Genomic DNA, 19,837 nt, shown 5'->3' with positions numbered 1-19,837 from the left:
CACTTATGCCTGTGCCCACGAGGCAGCCCTTGGCACCCTGTGCTGCTCTCCCACCCCGTTTATCAGCCCTTTTCATTCCACCTGCATGGGTACATGAGTGCAGTGTCGTGCCAGAGCTGGCCCACAGACCTCCACACATCCCACAGCCCTCTGGATTACAGCCCTCCGAAGCACGGGAGAGGCACTTCTGTGGGGATTTGTCGGAAATGAGGATGTCAGTAACAGGTAGGCTGAGCTGCTGTGGGAATAGTCTCTACCCGAAATGCAGAGATTGCTGTATTAATAAAGAATGCCAGCCACCATCAGCTTTGATCACTTCATTTACTTGCTACACCCCTTTTCACTGCCCTATCCCTTTTGCTTAAATCTTTCCAAACTGCAGAGTTGTCACAACATCGATCATGCATTCCTTCAGCGTCGCGCTCTTGGTGGGTACTGCCAAGAACAAACAATAAAACCAGTCGTTTCCCTGCTTTAATTTTTATGAATTGTTGAATGTCCTGAGCTCCCACTGATTTCAGTCTTCTAGTGGGAATTGAGGGCATTCAGGGATTGCTGGGAAACTCGGCCTTTACACCATGTACATGCTGATTGCAGTGTCTCCACTGCCTTGTAACTTCTTCACAAATCAATCTTTCCAATCTAGTAGTAATTTACTGCTCTCCCAGATGCCTTCAGCATGCTGGTATGGTTTTTTTTGGAACTGATACCTGCATTTCTGTTGCAGGTTGAGTGGGTTAACACAGGAAAATCTTGAACCAAAGAAAGTCTTCTGGGAATGCATCCTTTTCTCGTGAAATGGGTCCATTTCTCTGTTGTTACAGACTGAGCCACATTTGGGTGAGGCTGTTCCTAGATGAAGTGGTGTAGTTTCTTTGTTCCTGAAAAAAACATTGAGTGTTTATAGATGAGACCATTCCTGCATGGCTCAGTGGGTGTGTCTGCCTTGTTGGATGTGAGCATATGCCATCCTTCGGTTCAGTGTAATCTTCTCAGGCAGACAAGAGGTGGTGTATTTCCCACAGGTCACATAAACATTACAATCCCTCAAAACACCGATTTTATGCAAAGGGGTGTTATTTTTGGGTAAAGAACCCTGCCCACCGGTTGGGTCAAATTTTATGTGATCTGTTATTGGAGGTATTGGATTTTATGTCATAGAAAGCAATGCTGAACTTTCAGGCCAAGGATTTCTACTGAGCCTGGTATTGAATGCTAGCTGGTTTTATTTCCTACACTGTAGGAAAAAGACAAGACATTTATATGAAAGAAAACAGATTTTTTAAGAAGTGTTTTTTATTTTATGACAGCAAATAAAATTAACCTACATTTAAAATCAAGGTTTTCATTTTACATACACCTTAAAGATGTCACTGACAATGCCTTCAATGAAACCTTTCAAACACTAAGGAGCACAATTGACTTTAAGGAGGCTTAAGCACAGGGATTAAGTTTGCCTAATTTATATAATTTGCACTGGTTTAAAGCTTCTCAAATTAGAATAAATTATAATAGTTAATATAACTTAATACAATTTACTAATTCTAAAACCAGGTAAACATTTATTTAACCTCATAAAGTCAGCAATTTTACCAACTCAGATCTTTTCACCCATAAACATTTTGACATTGTAAAATGTTAGTAATTTCTACTTAATCCCAAACTTTTTTAAACCCAAGTTTAGTAAGATGTATGTATTGAGTATGAACCATCAGCTGTATAAAAGAACAGATGTAGGAACTGGGATTGAATTTGTTATTTTTGTCCACTAATGTCTCCAGCATAAAGAGATTTATTGCAGGTTTCTGTTATCTCCTCTGTTCAAGCACAGCCGTGAAACTACAAGCTTAGAAGAGGAAAACTCCTTGATCCACTTTGGTCCCTGTTGTGCTTTTCCTATGATCTTTCCTGCTTACCACAGGGACAGAGGATCTAGATGGCTCAGATTAATTTTCTGAGCCCACTGTTTGCATTCATGTTCAAATGCCATAAGCAGCTGGGCTTTAGATTCAAATTTGAATGCAACAGTGAAACAAGACTCTCTCACTTGAATTTTTCTTTTGGCTACAGCTCCAAAGTGGTCCACAAGTGTCTGCCTGCCTGTTCTTCCCAGTCACTTCTGCAAATCCCTTACTTAATGTTGACTGGAGAGGTGATGTTCTTTAGGAAACATCTTTAGAAACGTCTTGAAAACAGGAAGGAGGGCAGATGGGAGAGAGACCCAACAAGTAGTTGACCCAGAGGTCTTCTTTTGGGGGTCTTGCTTGGGAATATAGAGAAAGAAAACTGACTGAGATTTGATTTCTGTGGAGATTCATTTTCTCAGATGCACAAGTCGAAGGATTTCCAGTGCTCGGAGAATCAACAATAATTCAGGCATAAAAGTTTGTGATCTAATTTTTATAGCTGCTGAGTATATTTAGCTCGTGTTCACTGTTGAATGACCTTACTTACGCACACAGAAATGTCTGTCATCTTCACTTCTTTTTTTTTTAGTCTGGAGAATAAAAAAGAGCCTTTTGTCCAGGTAAGAATGGGAAAAGATGCAAACAAAAGCCTGCTGGAATGGCAGATGTTACAATAGAAAATAAATGCTAGGATGGAAAGATCCGAGTTACTGAATTTTAAAATCTTTTATAAATTGGCTTACATTTTAATTGAAGTCTTTCATTAATCTAGTGGAAATGAAAAGATGAAGGAGAAGCCAGGGTGATTGTTTTAAAAGCACTGTAATGACACTTTTGTTTTCAATCTATGAAGTTGTTTTTTTAACAAGATTGGAGTATCAAGCACTGACAGGTGCAGAAGACACTCTGGATGAGTTTCTTTATCTATGAGTGAGTGCCATGAAGTCTCAGGCAGATCAGCAAGGCAATGATCCGCCCTGTGTAGGTTTGAAAAGGGATTTGTCCATATTGACTTGCTCTAAGTTTCTGGAAATAATTGTGTTGGCTGTTTCTGTTTCATCAAACATGCACACTCTGCACTGGAGCCTTCATCTAGTTGCAGCAGTTGCTGTAGCAGAAATTCAGTTTTTATGAAGTATTAATGTGGAGTGTGAGAGTTTCTGAGGGACCCTTTTTGTTACTCAGATCTATATTTCTTTCAGAAAATGCTATGTTATAACTTCAAGTCCAGTGTCTGATGTGATTAAGGCGGCTTCAGGGATTTGCTTTAGTGTTTCTAAGAGTGTCCTTTTGATAGCTGAGGCTTACGTTGTATATACCCTCTTTGGGAGGACCGTAGGAAAGGGCTGAAGATATGGAAGATGTTTCTGGAAGTAAAAAGCTTGTGTCATAAAACAGGCTTCCAATCAGCTTGGTTGGCACTGGCATGGGGCTCTCCTCAGCCATCACTCTGCTGAGGCTGCATCAGAAACAGGTGCCACTTTGTGCCTATGGCTCTGCAGGAGAGGGGAAGTTTCCAGCTGGAGTGAGGGATTCCAGCATGCCCTCTTTCCTTAACTTTGTTTCATTCTGGGTTTTGAGCAAAACCATTCTTGCTCCCACTGAGGATCTTGTTGCTGGTATGTTCCCAGATGGGAGACAGAAGGGTTAGCTCTGCTTTGGACTCAACATCTCTCATTTACTTTTGATTTTCAGCAAAAGATTCAAGTTAACATCATTTAACAAAACACCTACTCTGAGGAAAAAATCGGTGGGGATTACATGGCATCAGCCTTCTGATATATCCACCTCTGTTCTCTTTTCAGCACCATTGTGCTGGACCTTTGCATAAATTCTGTGGTTCCTCTTTTTAAAACAATTCCAGTTGGAAGCAAAAAACTTCACTGATAAGATTTTCTAGCTTTCATTGTCCTTCCATTCTTCTAGTAAGAGCTGGAAAGGTGATTGATTGCAAGGCATTTGTTTCCACCTATTGCCCCTTGAAAGCCTCGTGCCTGAGCGTGCAGCAGTCCCAGACAGCCCTGAGAGAGGTTGTTCTGCTTCAGGCTTGCAGAAGCCTTTGAAAGTCCTTTTGGCACAGGATTCCCTTCTCTGTAGGTGTGAGGGTGGTTTCCTGTGCAGGCAGCTGTCCCAGCTGCCCACTAGTGTCCATACAATGGGACAGGTCCCTCAGATGCCTGCTGGTATGGCAAGTTTGGTGTATAGGTACAGGAGAAACTTGAACATGTTTTTATGTTTAAGCTTCTTGTAGTGGGTTTTAGCTTCTTGTAGTGGGTTGACCCTGGCTGGATTCCAGGCACCCACCAAAGTCTATCACTCACCTCTGCAGCTGGGCAGGGGAGAGAAAATATAACAAAGCGTTCATGAGTTGACATTAGGCCTGGGAGGGATCACTCACCAATTACTGTCATGGGCAAAACAGGCTCTAATTAAAGATATTAATTGAATTTATTGCTAATGAAATCAGAACAGAACACTGAGAAGCAAAATAAGACCTTAAAAACACCTTCTTCACACCCTTCCCTCCTTCTCAGCTCTACCTCCTCCCCCAGTGGCTCAGGGAGACAGGGAAGGGGGTTATGGTCAGTTCACCACACATTGTTTCAGCCACTGCTCTCGGAGAGGAGTCCTTCCCTGCTCTGGCCTGGGGTCCTTCCCACAGGAGACAGCTCTCCAGGAACTTCTCCACTGTGAGTGCATCTCACAGCCAACAGTTCTCCCCAAACTGATCCAACGTGGGCTGCAGGGTCACGGCTGCCTCACCATGGGCTGAACCAGGGGCTGCGGGGGGATCTCAGCTCTGGTGCCTGGAGAGCCTCCAGTCCCTTCTTCTGCACTGACCTAGGTGTCTGCAGGGCTGTTCCTCTCACGTGTTCTCACCCTGCTGTTGTCTGACTGCAGTTACATCAGCGCAATATTTTTTTTTTCTTCTTAAATCTGTTATCACAGAGGCGTTGCTGCCATTTCTGCTTGGCCCAGCCTTGGCCAGAGGCGTGTCCGTCTCGGAGCCTGCTGGCATTGGCACTGCTGGACATGAGGAAGCTTCTGGCAGCTCCTCACAGCAGCCACCCCTGTAGTCCCCAAGCTGCCAAAACCTGGCCATGCAAAGCCAGTACACTTCTGTGTTCCTCTTAAATCTGTTTTCACGTTCATAACTGCTCTGAGAAATGTCATGGCAGCACTTCTTCCCCTCCTTTGCCTGACTTTCAGCAAGTGAAATGTTACTGTTTGGCAGAGCCAGGTTTCCCACTGACAGGGTGCAGCATGTACCTCTCACTTTGGCTGCAGCCCAAAGTATTGCTGTCAACATCAGTATGATCGGCAACTGGGCCCCTGGGAGTGCTGCAGTGCCCTCTCCCATCTGGCTTAAAAAGAAAGGAAAGGAGAAGAAAAAACCCCAAATCTCTTAAGTCCAGGAAAGGGGGCCACACAAGTTTTAATGACAGACACTTTTTAAAGCTTGTTTGAGTTTGGGTGATAATGTACTTTAGTATACTAGGGGAAATGAGAAACTTCACACATGGCATCTGGAAATCCTTGTGGCTCACTACCCTCCTTGACAGCAATAATGTGGCTGTAAATTTCCCCCAACAGAAAACATATAACTGCATCAGCCATACCAGAAACAACCTTTCACTTTCTTTTAAATGGATGTGTTGTTTTAAATCTCAGCTTTTTAACAGCTTCATATAAACATTTGTGAGCCTCTGAGGTAAGTATATTTTTACTTCTTCTTCTTATGTCATAGACTCACAGAATCATTTAGGTTGGAAAAGATCCCTAAGGTCATCGAGTCCAACTGTTAACCTAACATTACCATGTCCACCAGTCCTTATGGGAAATCAGTCTATGCCTCAATTTAGTGTCTGGAGTGGTGAGTCCTGATGTATTCATATGCATCTCACAAAGATTAAAGGGGTGTCACTCTTGCAAGCACTCTTGAAAAGTCTCTGCAGCACTAATTTACTCTCTTTGTGCACGTTATAGCTCAGCCTGATGTCGGATGGAGTTCCTTTGGCTGACCTAACGACTATTTCTTTGTCTTTTAGTAGCAAAAACCTCGTGTGTGCTAAAATGTTGATAGTGGTGTGATAGCCAGGTTCAGGATGGATTTGCCAGCTGCCTCCGGGAAAATGCCTTTACAATCAAAACATATACAGTTTAAAATACAGCGCAGTGCTTCAAAGTTTGTAAAACTAAGAAATTTGGTGCTCTGTGAAGCTGGCAGAAGTTTAGGTACAGTGTAGTAGTCTGTACACTGCCTGTGTTTTAGCAAAGAACAGATTGCTGTTTCTGTGCTTGCAGAGGCAGAAACTTAGGAAGAGGGGTGCTGAGCACATTGCCACTGCTCTGAAATACCCTTTTCCCAAGGCATGAACCTGGATTCATACCAGTGTTAAAATGTTGAATCCAAATACAGAGTATTTAACACTTTAAAATCTTTTTTCATTTGTTGGTCTCAGCTGCTCACTGACAAAACTCAGGACCTCTTCCTCACTTGAAACTCTTGTCTCTGTGTCAAAATGCGTCCAGCCAGCCACTGGCCAAGGTTGAGGTCAGATGCAGGAATCTTGGTCAAAACTTTGCCCAGTAGAGAGTAGCACGCCTAAAACAGCCTTCCTGTGGTGTGTGACAGCCTGCACAGGATAGAGTCTGCACGCTATGGACCAGGCAGAAGGGAAGTGCTCTTTTCAAGATGAACCCATATAGAATGGAGGGTTATCCTGGAAACAACCAGGAAAGGGGAAGGATTGGTGTTACTTGTCCTTACTGTTGAAGAAGGGCAGGGGGAGGAGAAGGAGAGAGTGAGATAGTAGGAGAGATAGCACATTGAAAGATGGGAGAGAAGAATGCATAAAATGGCAGCAATTAAAAGAAAAATGAAATCATTTTATGCACCAGAGATTACTGATTACCATATCAGCAGGTTAGACTAAACAGATGATAAAGTCTCATGAGCAAACTGGGAGCTTGGTAGGGACAGAACTCTGTAAGCCACATTATTAAATGCTGACTGCAGTTCCAGATGTGTGTGTATTTAAACTTTGCTCCTCTGCTGCATGAAGCTGCCCTGCTCACAGCTCCTGCCCGTGGGTCTGGTGATGCCAGCTGTGGGGACTGTGCTGGGACATGTGCCCCCATCCTGGTTCTAATGCCAGCCCTCAGCTCCTGGAATTGTGGATGTGGCACTTGGAGATGTGGTTTAGTGGTTAATGGACTCAGTGGTCTCAGAGATTGTTTCCAGCCTTAATGAATCTGTGATTCTGTGACGGAACTGAGAAGCAAAGTCCTTCTGCTCCTTGTGAAATGTCCACTGTTGCTGTCAGGAATAGAAGCCACTGGTGTCTGGGGCAGCTCCATAGGATAACCATGGATGTGGGTGGAGGAGAGGCATCTTTCACGAATCTTTTTCACTGCAATATGTAGAGAACTAACATCTATAACAGGCAAAACTGTGAGGGGAGCACAGGGACTCGACAGAGCTGCAGCTGGAAGCCCAGTCTCCTCTTCCAGTCCCATCTCAATGGTACTCAGGCACAAAACAACCTGTGAAGTTTCTCTCCTGCTGCATCAGGCCTAAAGAAAGTGGGATTAAAAATTACGCGTGACACAGTGTTTGCACTTCATTACTCATTTATCCAAAACAAACAAAGAAAAGCTTTCCAAATGTACACTTTTTGAATAAATGTTATGTAAAGTAAAGCCATGAGCTGGGAAGCAAAAGAAAGTAGTGATTTACTATAGAAACAAGTAAGTGGTGAAAAGATTATAAATAACGGTGATTTTCTTTCAGTTCTCTGGCATGTCCTACCCCTTAAATTACTTTCCTTTAAAGAGCCTTCCCATCAACCAAAACAACCACTTTAACTAAAAAAATATGTGACAAAGATTACAAATATTAGGCTTCTAATGCATTTGGTGGCTACACAAAGCAAAATTTTCTTATGATTCTCCAAGATAACCCTGCAGATTTTGAAAGGCATGAATGGTGGTTTTCAATTATAATGAAATCAGCAGCATGGTATTTACCCTGCTTGGGATGTACAGTGGGATGCTGGAGCCTGGGGCAGAGGGGCAGGGAGAGCCAAGCAGGCATTTTTTTCTCTGACAAATGAGTAGGTTATGAGGAACACTTCCAAATTTAAACAAAATGCATTATGGTGTAGTATTATTTGATTACTTAGCTTTTCATTGCTGTATCTCTTAGCTGAACTTCAAAATAAGCAGTGGTGTCTTCTGTTCTTAAACAGTTTGTGGTTTTCTGATACCTGAGTTTATGATGACATTAAGGTTTCTTTTTCTCTCCTTGGAGTGGTGTTTTGGGAATCCTTCAGAAGTGCAGCAATATTGTTCTCCTCCACTTCAGCTTGAACATCAGTGACCAGCTGGGTTCTGCAGGGAGGCAGGAATGGGCAGCTGATTTAATGGGAAAGAAGTATGGAGAGGTCTTTCTTTACACTGAAAAAAAAAAGAGTTAAGGGAATCTCAAATTTAAATGTGTTTTGAGACTGAGTTTGCAAGGAATGACTTACCCTGTAACTCAAGTATGTTGTAGGTCTCTCTTGTGGGTTTGTAATTGGTGCATAATATTTATTGTACTGTAGCTAGAATGACACTGTTAGCTATAAAATCTCCACAAAATGCTACTTTGTGCTTGTGAAATAACTTGGAAACCAAGGTTGCTGTTGGACGTATCCCAAGCTCTTTCATATGCTGGTCAAATGTTTCTCTACTTGGCCCATCTGGTGTCAGAAGCTGTCATCTAACACAAACCAAGGCCAAATACCCTGGACATAGTGAAAATTTAAATACATTTTTGCACCTGCTGTGAAAATAAAGCATCTTAACTGCATGGGACTCAGACACCAAGTAAGTTGTAAGCTAAACAAATAGTTTTTGCAAAGAGTTGCATGAAATCCTGGTGCAGGGTCTGTAGAGCTGAAAATGAAGGCAGCTCACCAGGTGTTCCCTTGCCTGGGGATGCACAGAGCTATATAGCTGCAGGATCTGGCATTGCCCTGTTTTAGACAACCTCTGGAGGTTGCCAGAACCCCCATCACTGAGTGAGAGAAGTGACCTGCTCTCTTAAAATCTCATTACAGTAAATGCTGAGTTGAGAAATCACGTCACAGCTTTTGCTGTTGGTAATGTCATCTCTGGAAGAAATGTGCCTCCTTACTGCCTCAGCTTTGCTCTCTCTTGGTGCTGCTGCAGGGCATGGTGGAACACACCACTGGTCTGACTGCAGTTCACTGGGAAAACAGGCAGAGTTCAGTAACATATTTGGCAGTACACAGACATGTGTTTTAAAAGGTGCTGGATTTTCTGGAGGCTCCTGGCTGCCTGCACTTTGGATGTGTGAGCCTTGCAAAGAGCAGGAGCTCCATGGTTTGCACAGCCCTGGTCTGACAGACAGACAGATCTTGGTTGCTGTCAGCAGGAGTGAGGGGGAGATGGATGTTTCTGCAGTTTCTGCATCTGTTTGCCTGCCTGTGTGCGCCAATTTGTCCATACAGATTTCTCTCAAAGCTATGTTGTATAAACAGTATAATGCTATTCTGTGAGGCCAGCCTTTCATTAGGTCACTTTGTGCAGCCATCTCGGAGTCTTTTAAGTACCAGCACTGTGTGCAATATGAATCTGATCAAAAGAAACCTGCAGTGATTCAAGCATCTGCCTTTTACAGTTCCTGAGTCACAGGCTCGTACTCAGAACCTCACTGAACCATCAACACACAATTTAATGTAATTTTTTGGTCTTTTTGATCATTTCTCCCTGAACTCAAACCACTTTTTTGGGGGGGTATATGCAGCTTAGAAACATGTAAGCATTGAGGTATACATACAGTTTAAAGTGGTTAGAACACTGTAGTTGTGTAATGCTCTAATAGTAAACACGGGCAGAAAAGGATACTTTTGTGATAGTTAAAGTGTATCTCTTAAAGAATAAACAATAGGAAGCAAAACAGCACCCAGAATTTCTTCTCTGCAAATAAGTGTTACTTAAACAATCATAATTCCTTTAAAAATGAACTTCATTTTGCCTAAGAGAACAAATAGAACTGAAGCCACCTACTGAGAAATTCTATTTTGCTAATTTTTATGTATTCTAATGCAAATAGTGGTTTTAATCCCCTTAACTCATCCATCATGCATGACAGGTTAGCCAGTCCATTGTCTGTGTATTTGAAGGATTCCTGTCCAAATCAGACTTTCTATCAGCAGCATTGGGCAAGAGTCTGCTCCTTTCTGAACTGCTCCTGTCACTGAGAAACTGCAACTACCTCAGAAACCAACCCGGGAATTGCATGTGGAATTTGCACAGGGTCTTTGCAGAGAGGTTACTGACAGTTCCTATCAGAGCAGGGGAAAAAACCCACAATGTCAGATTAAGGACATCCAGGTTTTTGTATAATCCACTAAACATAGGTAGCTGATCCAGAGATATGGCAAAGGTCAAGTTTGGGGATTTTTTTTCCTCCTGTGGGGATTTCTTTGTATATTCTGAAGCATAAAAATTGCTGTTTGTTTTGAAATGCATTTTTGGTTGCAGTAAAATACAGTTTATTGTAAGTAGTAGGAGCAAAAAAAAAAAATTTTTGTAGCATTTAAATTTTAATTAAAAGGGACTTAGAGTAAATTGTAAAACCTTTTGTTGAGACAACTGACACTGACAAAATATTAATTAATGAATATTCAGAGAGCTCTCTGGATTACTCGTCTCTTTTTGAAATATATTCTGCCTGTGTTTTTAAAAAATCAGAAGAAGAAAATTAATAAACATTGCTTATGTGGAATATTTCCCAGTATGAGGACCTGCCAAACAGAATCCAATGCATTGCATTAATGTCAATGAACACTTTTGAACCAGATGTGTCTATGGGTCTTTTTCATTGTTTTCTCTAAAACTGAAGCTGGGATAAAACCCAAAGATTAAGACTTGACATGAGGAGAATATCTTTCTGTGCTACTATTATGTCATTTCCCTTTTGCTGTGTAAATTAAACTGTGGTCTTGATTCAATCTGGAATCATTTTATTGTTGTTGGTTTTAATACAATACACAAAAAGTTCTTTTCTTTGGAAGTATCATTATGATATAACTTCGATGAGTCATTGTAATTGTTCGCTCATTAGCATCCGAAGGGATTATTTTGGTTATTTTGTTTCTGGGATCTTTTCTTTGCCCTCTCCTCTTGGGCAGCCCAGTTAGGGTATGCCTTGAAAGCAGTTAAGTTGTGTATAATAATATTGAAGTGACTCACTGTAGTTTTGTGTGTGAGTGCATACACACACACCACTGGGGCAGCCCCTAAAACCCGTTTTAGGAACCCTGAGGTCTTTGTCCCCTGCCGGTCCTGTCCTTGCATGGCCACTTCTCTGCATGGTCCTGACCTAAATTCTTGAGCCAGACCCTTGGCTCCCAAAGGTTTCAGAGCACCAACAAACTCCAGCAGGTCGAAGACACACAGTTAATGTTTTTGATCCAATCCTGTTCCCTGGGGACTGTGAGACCTGCCTGTGTCCTGGGCCCCAGCCCTCCGACATATACTGCTGCTTAAAGAGGGGGAAAAGAAAAAGGGGGAAAAAAAAGAAAAACAGGAAAACAGGGGGAAAAAAATGAAATAAAAAGAAAAGGTGTAGGGGGAATCAAGGGAGTGTTTGCATTGGCTCACTTGGCAATTAAAAATACATAAGTGAAAGAATTGCCATGAACTTGCCCGAAGGGCTATAATAAATAACATCCTGCATGACTGGTACATAAAGTGTGCTCTATGGTTTTGAGTGAAATGACTGTGTTTGTTTTTAGGGTTGTTGGTTGGGGATTTTTTTGGAATTATAACAGTTGGAATTCAAATAGGCTTATGTTTCTGTAATTGTGGTAAACATATTTTAAAAATCACTGTTTGATCAACTGTAAATATTACCAGTTCAGAGGTTAAATGCTGTTGTTGAAGTCACTCAGGGAAATCCAGCAGAAGTGTAAATATGGCAGAAAAAGCTAAACAATATGGCAAAGGAATATTTGCTGACTTAAGAGTGCAGGATCAACACCAATATTTTTCCAGTGATGCTAAACCTCTTGTAACTGCTAAATTGGATTTGTAGTTGAATGAAGTATCAGCTGCTGTTGGACAAGCCCATAAAGGCCGGACGGCTGGCCTTTTGTAGGCAGGGCTTAGAGGACGATTGATATGTTTTAGCACTTTTGGGATTATTGTGATTAGGAGGAAGCCATTCTGAATGATAGAGAAAAGGATGTAAAAAACACAGCCCACAGCTGGTAAGCAGCATGTGTTTGCTATAAGAAGAGGTCATGACTAGTTGATCCTGCTGGTTTAGGCACTGATTGACAGTCAAGAAAACTTGATATTATGAAGCAGACCCTTCTTTTTTCTCCCCCCCCCCCCCCCCTTTTTTTTTTCTCCTACAGAAATGATGGTTCTGTTACATTAAGTGAAAGTATTACAAAATCTGGAACATTCACTTGTTGCAAGTTAAATGTTCAGAGACATTGCTGCAAGTTTGGAGTTGTTAAAATATCATGTAGAAATTAGTATTCAACCCATATCGCTGAGAACAGTAAATAGGAGTTACAGAATTAGCTCTGGTGTTTCTGTGTTTGCCTTTTTCATATGTGTTAGTCTTAACAAAAACCCTCTTTGCCATCTAGTAGAAAATTTATGCTAAGTATGAGGAAATTTCAAGTCTGCTGAACTTGTTGACTGTTATGCGCCTGGTATATCCAAAAATTTTAGCCAGGAATAATATGTGTAAAAAGTATTTTACCAGCCAGAAAACAGCTTTATCATTTTATTTCTGTTAACCACCTGCCTCAGAGGATATGTTGGTTATTTCCTCTTATCTCTGCTATCCACTTGGAAATGTAGAGCTGCTTTTTTCTCCTCTTTTTTTCTTTTTTTTTTTTTTTTCTGTGAGCAGCCATCCGAGAGCTCGCAAATGCACATTTAAATAGTTGTATCTCTGACTCTTTTTAGTAGGGCTGTACCTCTTTCAAAATTTGAGTTTAGCATACCACACAGGAAAGAACACAAGCTTGCCAACTCCCGCTGAGCGTTTTTTCAAGCCTGTGAAAAGAATGAATTATTCAGCAGTAAGCATGCTTACAGCTGGCCATTTGGGAGCTTTGATGTGCGAATCAGGCGGTTGCATGAATGCCCTTATTGTCATGTTATGTGTACACAGTGTGTGAATTATTGAAAATAGTGAGGCCTGAGCCTCATCTGGTAGAGATTACAGTGCAGGCATGCTGGGTGAAGGTCTGTAATTGAAAATCCCCAGATGCTGTTTATTTGGCCTCTGTCACGTGGCCCTTCTGCAGAAAGCTTGGCTGAACAAAATGCTGCCCGCCTGGGAAGCGGCGCCCAGCCCCCTCCCAGCCCAGCACAGCCCAGTGTGCCCGCGACTTAAACACCTGCCCATAATATTTTTAAAAGCTTAAATTAGATTTGCCTATAACGTTTAAATAGAATATGCCTTACTTAGAGGTTTAAACTGCTTAGCCAGTTGTTGACTCGCAGAGCTCTTTTATCTACAAGAGGCTTTTTGTTAGCCAATTTAGCTATAAGGCGTCTTCAGAAGGCGGCGGTGCCGAATTTGAGGCGGGATCTCCCAAAGCCGGATATTCTGCCGGCAGAACGGAACAGAAAAGTGCTGGGCCTGAGCACCATGACAGAGCAGCTTTTCCTCCACAGGCCACAAGCTCTGCTGCCCAAGGACCCTGTGCCCACCTTCTGATGAGGAAAGGGTTCAAACCAGCACATCCCTGCTGACAGTGTCCATGCCTGGGGTGGGATCTGGATCCAGCTCGGGCGCAGTAGCCAGACAAAGAGCTGGGTGCTGCTCATGGGGACTGTCCCAGGAGAGTGCTCACAGCCTGCTTCCTCATCGAGCAAAATTCCCCCAAGGTCTCCAGATTTGGCCCCCAGGCACATGGGCAGAACTGTGCGATGACCAGGCCAAGCAGAATTGGAGTTCACCACAACTGGCTGAAAACAGCTTTGCTATGGGGTAAACATGGCTGTGAGAATGATTTTGGAGATGATATTGTGCAGCTCTTTCCCCAGACTTTGCAGTCAGGATGGGAAATACCTGTCTTGTAGAATTTGAAGAAGCCACAGTCTTGTAGAATTTGAAGAAATTCATAGTATTTGATTGTCTGATAAAATAGGCTTTTCTACTCAATCGTTACTTGAATTATTTGGCTGAATATGAAAACTTCTTAAAATCAGCTGTTCATTTTCAAGTTGCTAGCCAGCTTTATTTCCCACAGTTGCCTATTTTTATCCCTTTCGGGTAGTGCCTATTACTGGGAGCTGGGAGGGCAGAGGTTTAATTTGTGTCATTAATGTTCTAAATAAAGACGCCCACTGGCCTCGCGGCTGCTCAGGGACGTGATGCACCAGCTCCCTGCCCTGTTGCCTGGGTTTGAGCAATGATGCCTGTAGCCAGGACACGGGAAAAGGGACATGGTGTGGCCAAGAGAATGTCCACAGCTCGTGCAGGTCCTGGTAGAGCTGCCTGTGGTGCTCTGTTGGCTCCCCTGAGGCAGAGGTGGTGGTGGTCCTGTTTCTGGCCCATGAAGGGGTTGCCAGTTATGCCTTCCTCAGTCAGGGGTGGATTTTCACCTTTGAGGGCATTGCTGGTGTTGGGAAAGTGGGGACAAACACACCCTTAGCACCAAGGGTGGACCAGGGAGCCTCGTGGAGACCTTTGTGGGGGCCAGTGCTTGGCTGCTTTAGGCTGTTCTTGGAAACAGCGTTGGTGGGGGAGGCTCCCTGTACAAGGGCCCTCTGTTAGAGCAACAACTGCCTCCCCCGGGGAGGGGTGGTGGGAGCCTCCCCACTTTGCAGCTGCTTCTACTTATTTTGAACGAGAGGAGCAGAAGTGTCAGCTCTCTGCTGCCTGAGAGGTGTCCGGGATCACCACACACTCCCTGTTGAGCGTGATGGCGCTCGGGGATGGGGCAGTGGTTTGGGAAGGTGGAGGGAGCTGTTCCCTTGGAGGGGCCACAGTAGAGTTTTGTCTCTCCATAAAGCCTCACAGGTTTTTGGCATCTGCACTGTTTTCTAGCTGTTTTCTCCCTCTTTACTCCATGCCATGATTAAAAAAGATGTTCCATTGCACAGAATGCCTCTTCCTCAGCATCAGTCCAGGGAGAATGATAGTTTGCAGTTGCACTGACAGCACAGAAGGACACGATAGATAAAGCCTGAATTAACAGGGAAAAAAGCAGACTCCAAGAAGCAGCCTATGTAAAATATCCTGATCTTTGCAAGATCCTTGGAAAAGATTCCTGTGCTGTGAAGATGTTTTATCTAACCAGGCACTTCCCCATGCCGCTCTTTGATACCTGAACCAAAACATTCAAAGTAGGATGCTGTCATAGCGAGTGACAAGAAGAAAGAGCTGAAAATTTACAGTTCATAAATCTGACCCCTTCTCTTCTGCCAGGCAATTTCCCAGATATATATGACAAGGAGGCAGAGGGAGGGCATGTATGGAAAGTATTTCCACAGCTGAGCTCTTCGAGAGAAAACAGATCTATTTACTAACGAGCATTTTTCACCCTAAGGTTTCTAATGGCCAATTAAAAGACGTTCCTCGAGCCTCCTTTTGTTTCAGACTCTTGTCATTCCCAAGAACAGGAAAGGGTGTTTTTAGGATTATTAAGCTTTCCTTTCTTTAAAATCCTCTTTGGGCTTTAGTTGATCTGGAGATAAGATCATTTCTATCCCTATCTGTCAGAGCTGGTAAAGAAGAGCACCAGTGTTTGGTAGATAACATTTAGGCTGTAAACTTTTAGTTGGGGGCATCTATCTTGTTTATGTCAGGCAGTGCTTCTGTTTGTGTTTATGGCTTTTGGTAGCCCAGGAAAGAATTTATGTCTTTTCAGATCACTGTGGCCAGGGAGAAGGTATTTAGTGAGACTTCAGTATCTCCTGCTTTGGCTAAACCTGAGCATGTGTCCTTGCTGTGTTGAAAACATGGTGGTAAGGAAACTATGTGTTAGGCTTTTGCCTCGTCCACTTTTTATGGTTCCTTGTGGAGTTCCTTGTCCCTGCAAGTTAAGGCAAATTATTCCACCCTGTTGACTTTTCTGGAGTTAGGCTATGGATAGCCTTCAGCTTCAGGGAAGCAATCACTCGCCAAAACTGCAATCTTGTTAGTCATAGCCCTGCCCAGCTAGATAATGGCCACAGAAACCCCCCTTGAGTGAAGCCAAAGCGTTTCATGGGTGGACTGGGGCTCAATCAGAGACAGCACTCAAATAATACAGTCTAGACTTCCAGTGCTTGGTGTTTTTAATAAAGATGTTTTTTCTGTCAAGTGGCTGCCTGGGAACCTGAGCTTTCCTTTAAGAATAGCTTTTTAGCTGTCTTGTCTGGGAGGAGAACTGTGAGACCTCAGCTGTGGCCAAGGGCTGCATAGGGCTGCCTTAATGGGCAAGTGGTGGCTGGAGTGACCTGTGCTGTGCCCAGGTGTTTGAAACATCTGCAGCACAGAGAGAGGGACAAGAGATGGCATCACGTCCTTTACGTCACCTTATAGCATCACTGGCCTTGCACAGTCACCAGCTGCTGATCAGAACAACCTGACCATCTTTTTGCAGCAAAAAACCCCATTCTGGCTATTGATGTGTGCTTACACTTAAACATACGCAAAGCAGGTACTTTCTGGAGGGGTGGCATTCCCCAATTAAATAAAAATGTGCATTTAGAAATACAAAAATGCCCATACCACCTGTCACCCTAATGATTGCAGGAATGTGGTGATCTCTGCATCTCACCAGGCCGCAGACAGCCTTGCAGGCCTGCAGAAGCTCTTGCAGGCTTCTGTTTGGGTAATGAGAAAGAACACAAGAATAGGGAGATACAGAGGTGCAGCATTCCGTGGTTTCACCCCATGAACACAAAGGCACTTGTTCACTGCAAATGTTAAGTATCTTGTGGGCACTACAGGCTGCAGAACTGTTCAGCCTGAAGACAAGGTCTTTGCATGAAATTAGGTAACTACCTGCTCCTCTGTTTGCATACGGAAATCCCTCATTTGTGTGCAGAAATGTGGCTGGTTTGTGTAACTGTTTGCTCACGCAAAATTTACCTCTTGAAGTTTGTCCTGAAGAGACCTGCTGAGGAATTACAAACCAGTGGCATGTTGTGGGAAACGAAGCACACAGAGCAGATCAAAACAAAAATGCAGCTCTTGCTCTGAAGCATGCTGATATTTCATGTTCTGGTACCCATTTAGCAAACATGGAAGAGACAGGAACCATGAGACATTTGATACAAAGGGTGTAAAATAAGGCTCAGAGGGGGAGACAGAAGAAAGAACTCTAGTTTGACTAAATGTCTTCAGTCTTTCAGTCAACAAAATGCCCTTCAAACATACGCAGGCTACTTCAAAACTTCCCCATCTCTCCCCCACATTAAAACTGTAAAGGTTTGAAGGCCTGGCTGATATAATAATTTTCTGCATTCCCCAGATATGTACTCATCCACTTCAAAATAGCTTGGTGGGTGACAAGTTATTTTCTTAACCTCCCCATTTTCAGCTCTCTGCTAAATCAGTTTTCTCATTTTCTACGCACGAGCTGCTTTTCCCCCTTGCTGAATGCAAATAGCTCTGTAGCTTAGGACTTGTTGAACAAGTATATTTAAGTTATTACAACTCATGGAGATGTAACATAATATGCAGTGAAAATAAACAGGACACCACATAAAACTTGTGTTATCTTCCATGTCAGCAATACTTAGGAAGGAAATTATTTGGATAGAAAATGTTAGTTTGCATTAGGTAGCATAATGTGTGACTGAAGAGGAGTCAAATAGCCATTTTAGAGACTTGGAAGTATTTCACATTTCAAAGAGCAACAGAGCTCTGAATAACAAACCACCGTGTTGATCAGCCCTGCTCCCACAGGAACTTCAGCACTGCAGGGCAGCCACTCTTGTGAGTACAGTTAAGGGTGTGATTGATAACCTGCTGAACTGGGATGGTGATTTGCACCACTGGAGGAGGCTTTCTGGCAGGAAGGACAGATTTTGCTGTCTTCCTTGCAGAACTAAAACTTGGAGAGAAGGTGTCACATGTGGGTGATTGGCACTTAGGCGCAGGTAGCACACAACCTGCTCAAGAGCAGCCACTCCTCCCCACAGGCATCCCAGGGAACAAACATCATCTGGAGCAGTAGGAATCAAAACCAGAGGAGCCCAGACCTTGTGGCAGCCCCAGCATGGGAGGTCCTCCAGTAAGAGATCATGCTGGGCACTGCTGCTGGCAAAGGAGGTGCCTCTGCCTGCAAACTGCTGCAGGACTTTGGTGGGGAAACACTGAACTCGTGGTCCTCTGCAGAGCTGCTGTGGCACCTGCAATGCCTGTCAGGGAGATGGAAGGGAAACACTGGTGAAACAATGAGAAATGCTGGCAAATTGTTTGCAAAGGAAAGTGGAGTAGGTGTAAGAAAACATAAACCTGATATGCGTGAAGCTCGTGTTCAAATGTGGCATTTTGATGGTGTTTCTGGGTGTGATGCTGCTTGTCCCTTACCATGAATTTTTCTTTGTTTCAGGTAGGAATGAATTGATAGCCAGATACATCAAACTTAGAACAGGGAAGACACGGACCAGGAAGCAGGTAAAATAATCCAGTGGGGAAGTATGCATGTCAGTGAATGACAAAACATGGCATTTTTGGCTGCAGTGGCTGTCTGTGCTTCAGCTCTGATGAGATGATGTATTGACTTCACTATTCAGATTAAATACATGCTGTTTAGAGAATATTTAAAACTCCAGGGCTTATATTGTGGTGGTTTGAGGATTAATATTTTAATAATCTGTCTGTACATGAAGCTATTATCCCCCTCATATTTCATAAAAAAATTCAAAAGTTGAAGCAAAGCCATAAAGCATTGTGCCTTATTTCTGTATATATTATTATAATATAATAATTATTTTGAAATGGTAAATAATGGAACTTCTTAAAAGTTAAGAGAATTTGGCTTTATAATAGAGGCTACGATTCTTGGATATGAGAGGTAAATAAATAAAAATTATCTAGAAGAACTGGTCATAATAATGCTCTAAGGTTATGGCCAGTAGTTGCTACAGGATATAAAAATAATTTTTAAATTGCCCTGAGAGCCTTCTGGCTCCTGGTCTTTGACCATGGTAAAATTTCATTCATCCAAGAGTCAGAATAAACCTTAAAACTGTCTTAAGTTTTTTTCAGATGATTACCACATAACCATTGATTTATGTCATATGACTAAATCCTTTAATTTATAATATTCACAGCAATCAGCAGCCTTGCAGAAGGCACATGATCTGTGTAGTTTGTGCAGTGGTTACTACACCCTTTTGCTGTTTAAAAGTGTTTCACAAATGGCAGAGCCTCCTTGCTTTAATGTCAGCTGTTGAGAGTGCCCTTCTCCCCCTGCACATGTGTGACAAAGGGAAGGCAGAGGCTTGCACACTTGCTCATTCTGCATGTTCTGCAGTGAAGGGAAAGGTGACACTGGGTCACACAAAGCTGCCAGCACTAGGATTTGAAGCACTTTGGGTGCTGTTTTGCCCTGGGTGGTGTCCCTTGTCAGTTAGGAAGGAAGCATGTGTGTGAGGGATGAAAAAAGGCATCAGAAAGGAGGTGAACTGCAGCATGTGGAAAAGGAACAAACCAAAGATTCACAAAGAAATCACAAACTGAAGACAGAGGCCCCAGTTCTGCCCTGCCTTGCCCATGCGAGCTCCAGGAGCTGGAAGTTATGCTGGGATCATAAAGTTGCCTCAGGAGTCAAAATGCAGAGCTTGGGGTTAGATGCTTGGCCAGCATGTGCCAAGAAAGCAGGAGGGCTGTGATGGCTACGTGTGGTGATGTCTGCCTCCATACTTGCACATCCCTCTAGAGCAAT

The 19,837-nt window shown here is 43.0% G+C and overlaps 1 protein-coding gene across 5 annotated transcripts in view; it reads left to right on the top strand.

Moving 5' to 3' along the window:
* The window catches only part of TEAD1 (TEA domain transcription factor 1), a 153,526-nt gene that overhangs the window by 91,559 nt on the left and 42,130 nt on the right, over nucleotides 1-19,837 (top strand). For all 5 annotated transcript variants that reach the window (XM_069016595.1, XM_069016596.1, XM_069016594.1 and 2 more), the window contains one exon: nucleotides 18,500-18,564. In XM_069016595.1, coding sequence (XP_068872696.1) covers nucleotides 18,500-18,564 — 65 coding nt within the window. The remainder of the gene's footprint in view (nucleotides 1-18,499; nucleotides 18,565-19,837) is intronic.

The sequence above is a fragment of the Aphelocoma coerulescens genome, chromosome 5 (genome assembly GCF_041296385.1).
Source record: "Aphelocoma coerulescens isolate FSJ_1873_10779 chromosome 5, UR_Acoe_1.0, whole genome shotgun sequence".
Lineage (NCBI taxonomy): Eukaryota > Metazoa > Chordata > Aves > Passeriformes > Corvidae > Aphelocoma > Aphelocoma coerulescens.
The sequence above is the reverse complement of the archived record's forward strand: the minus strand, read 5'-3'. Positions and strand labels throughout refer to the sequence as shown.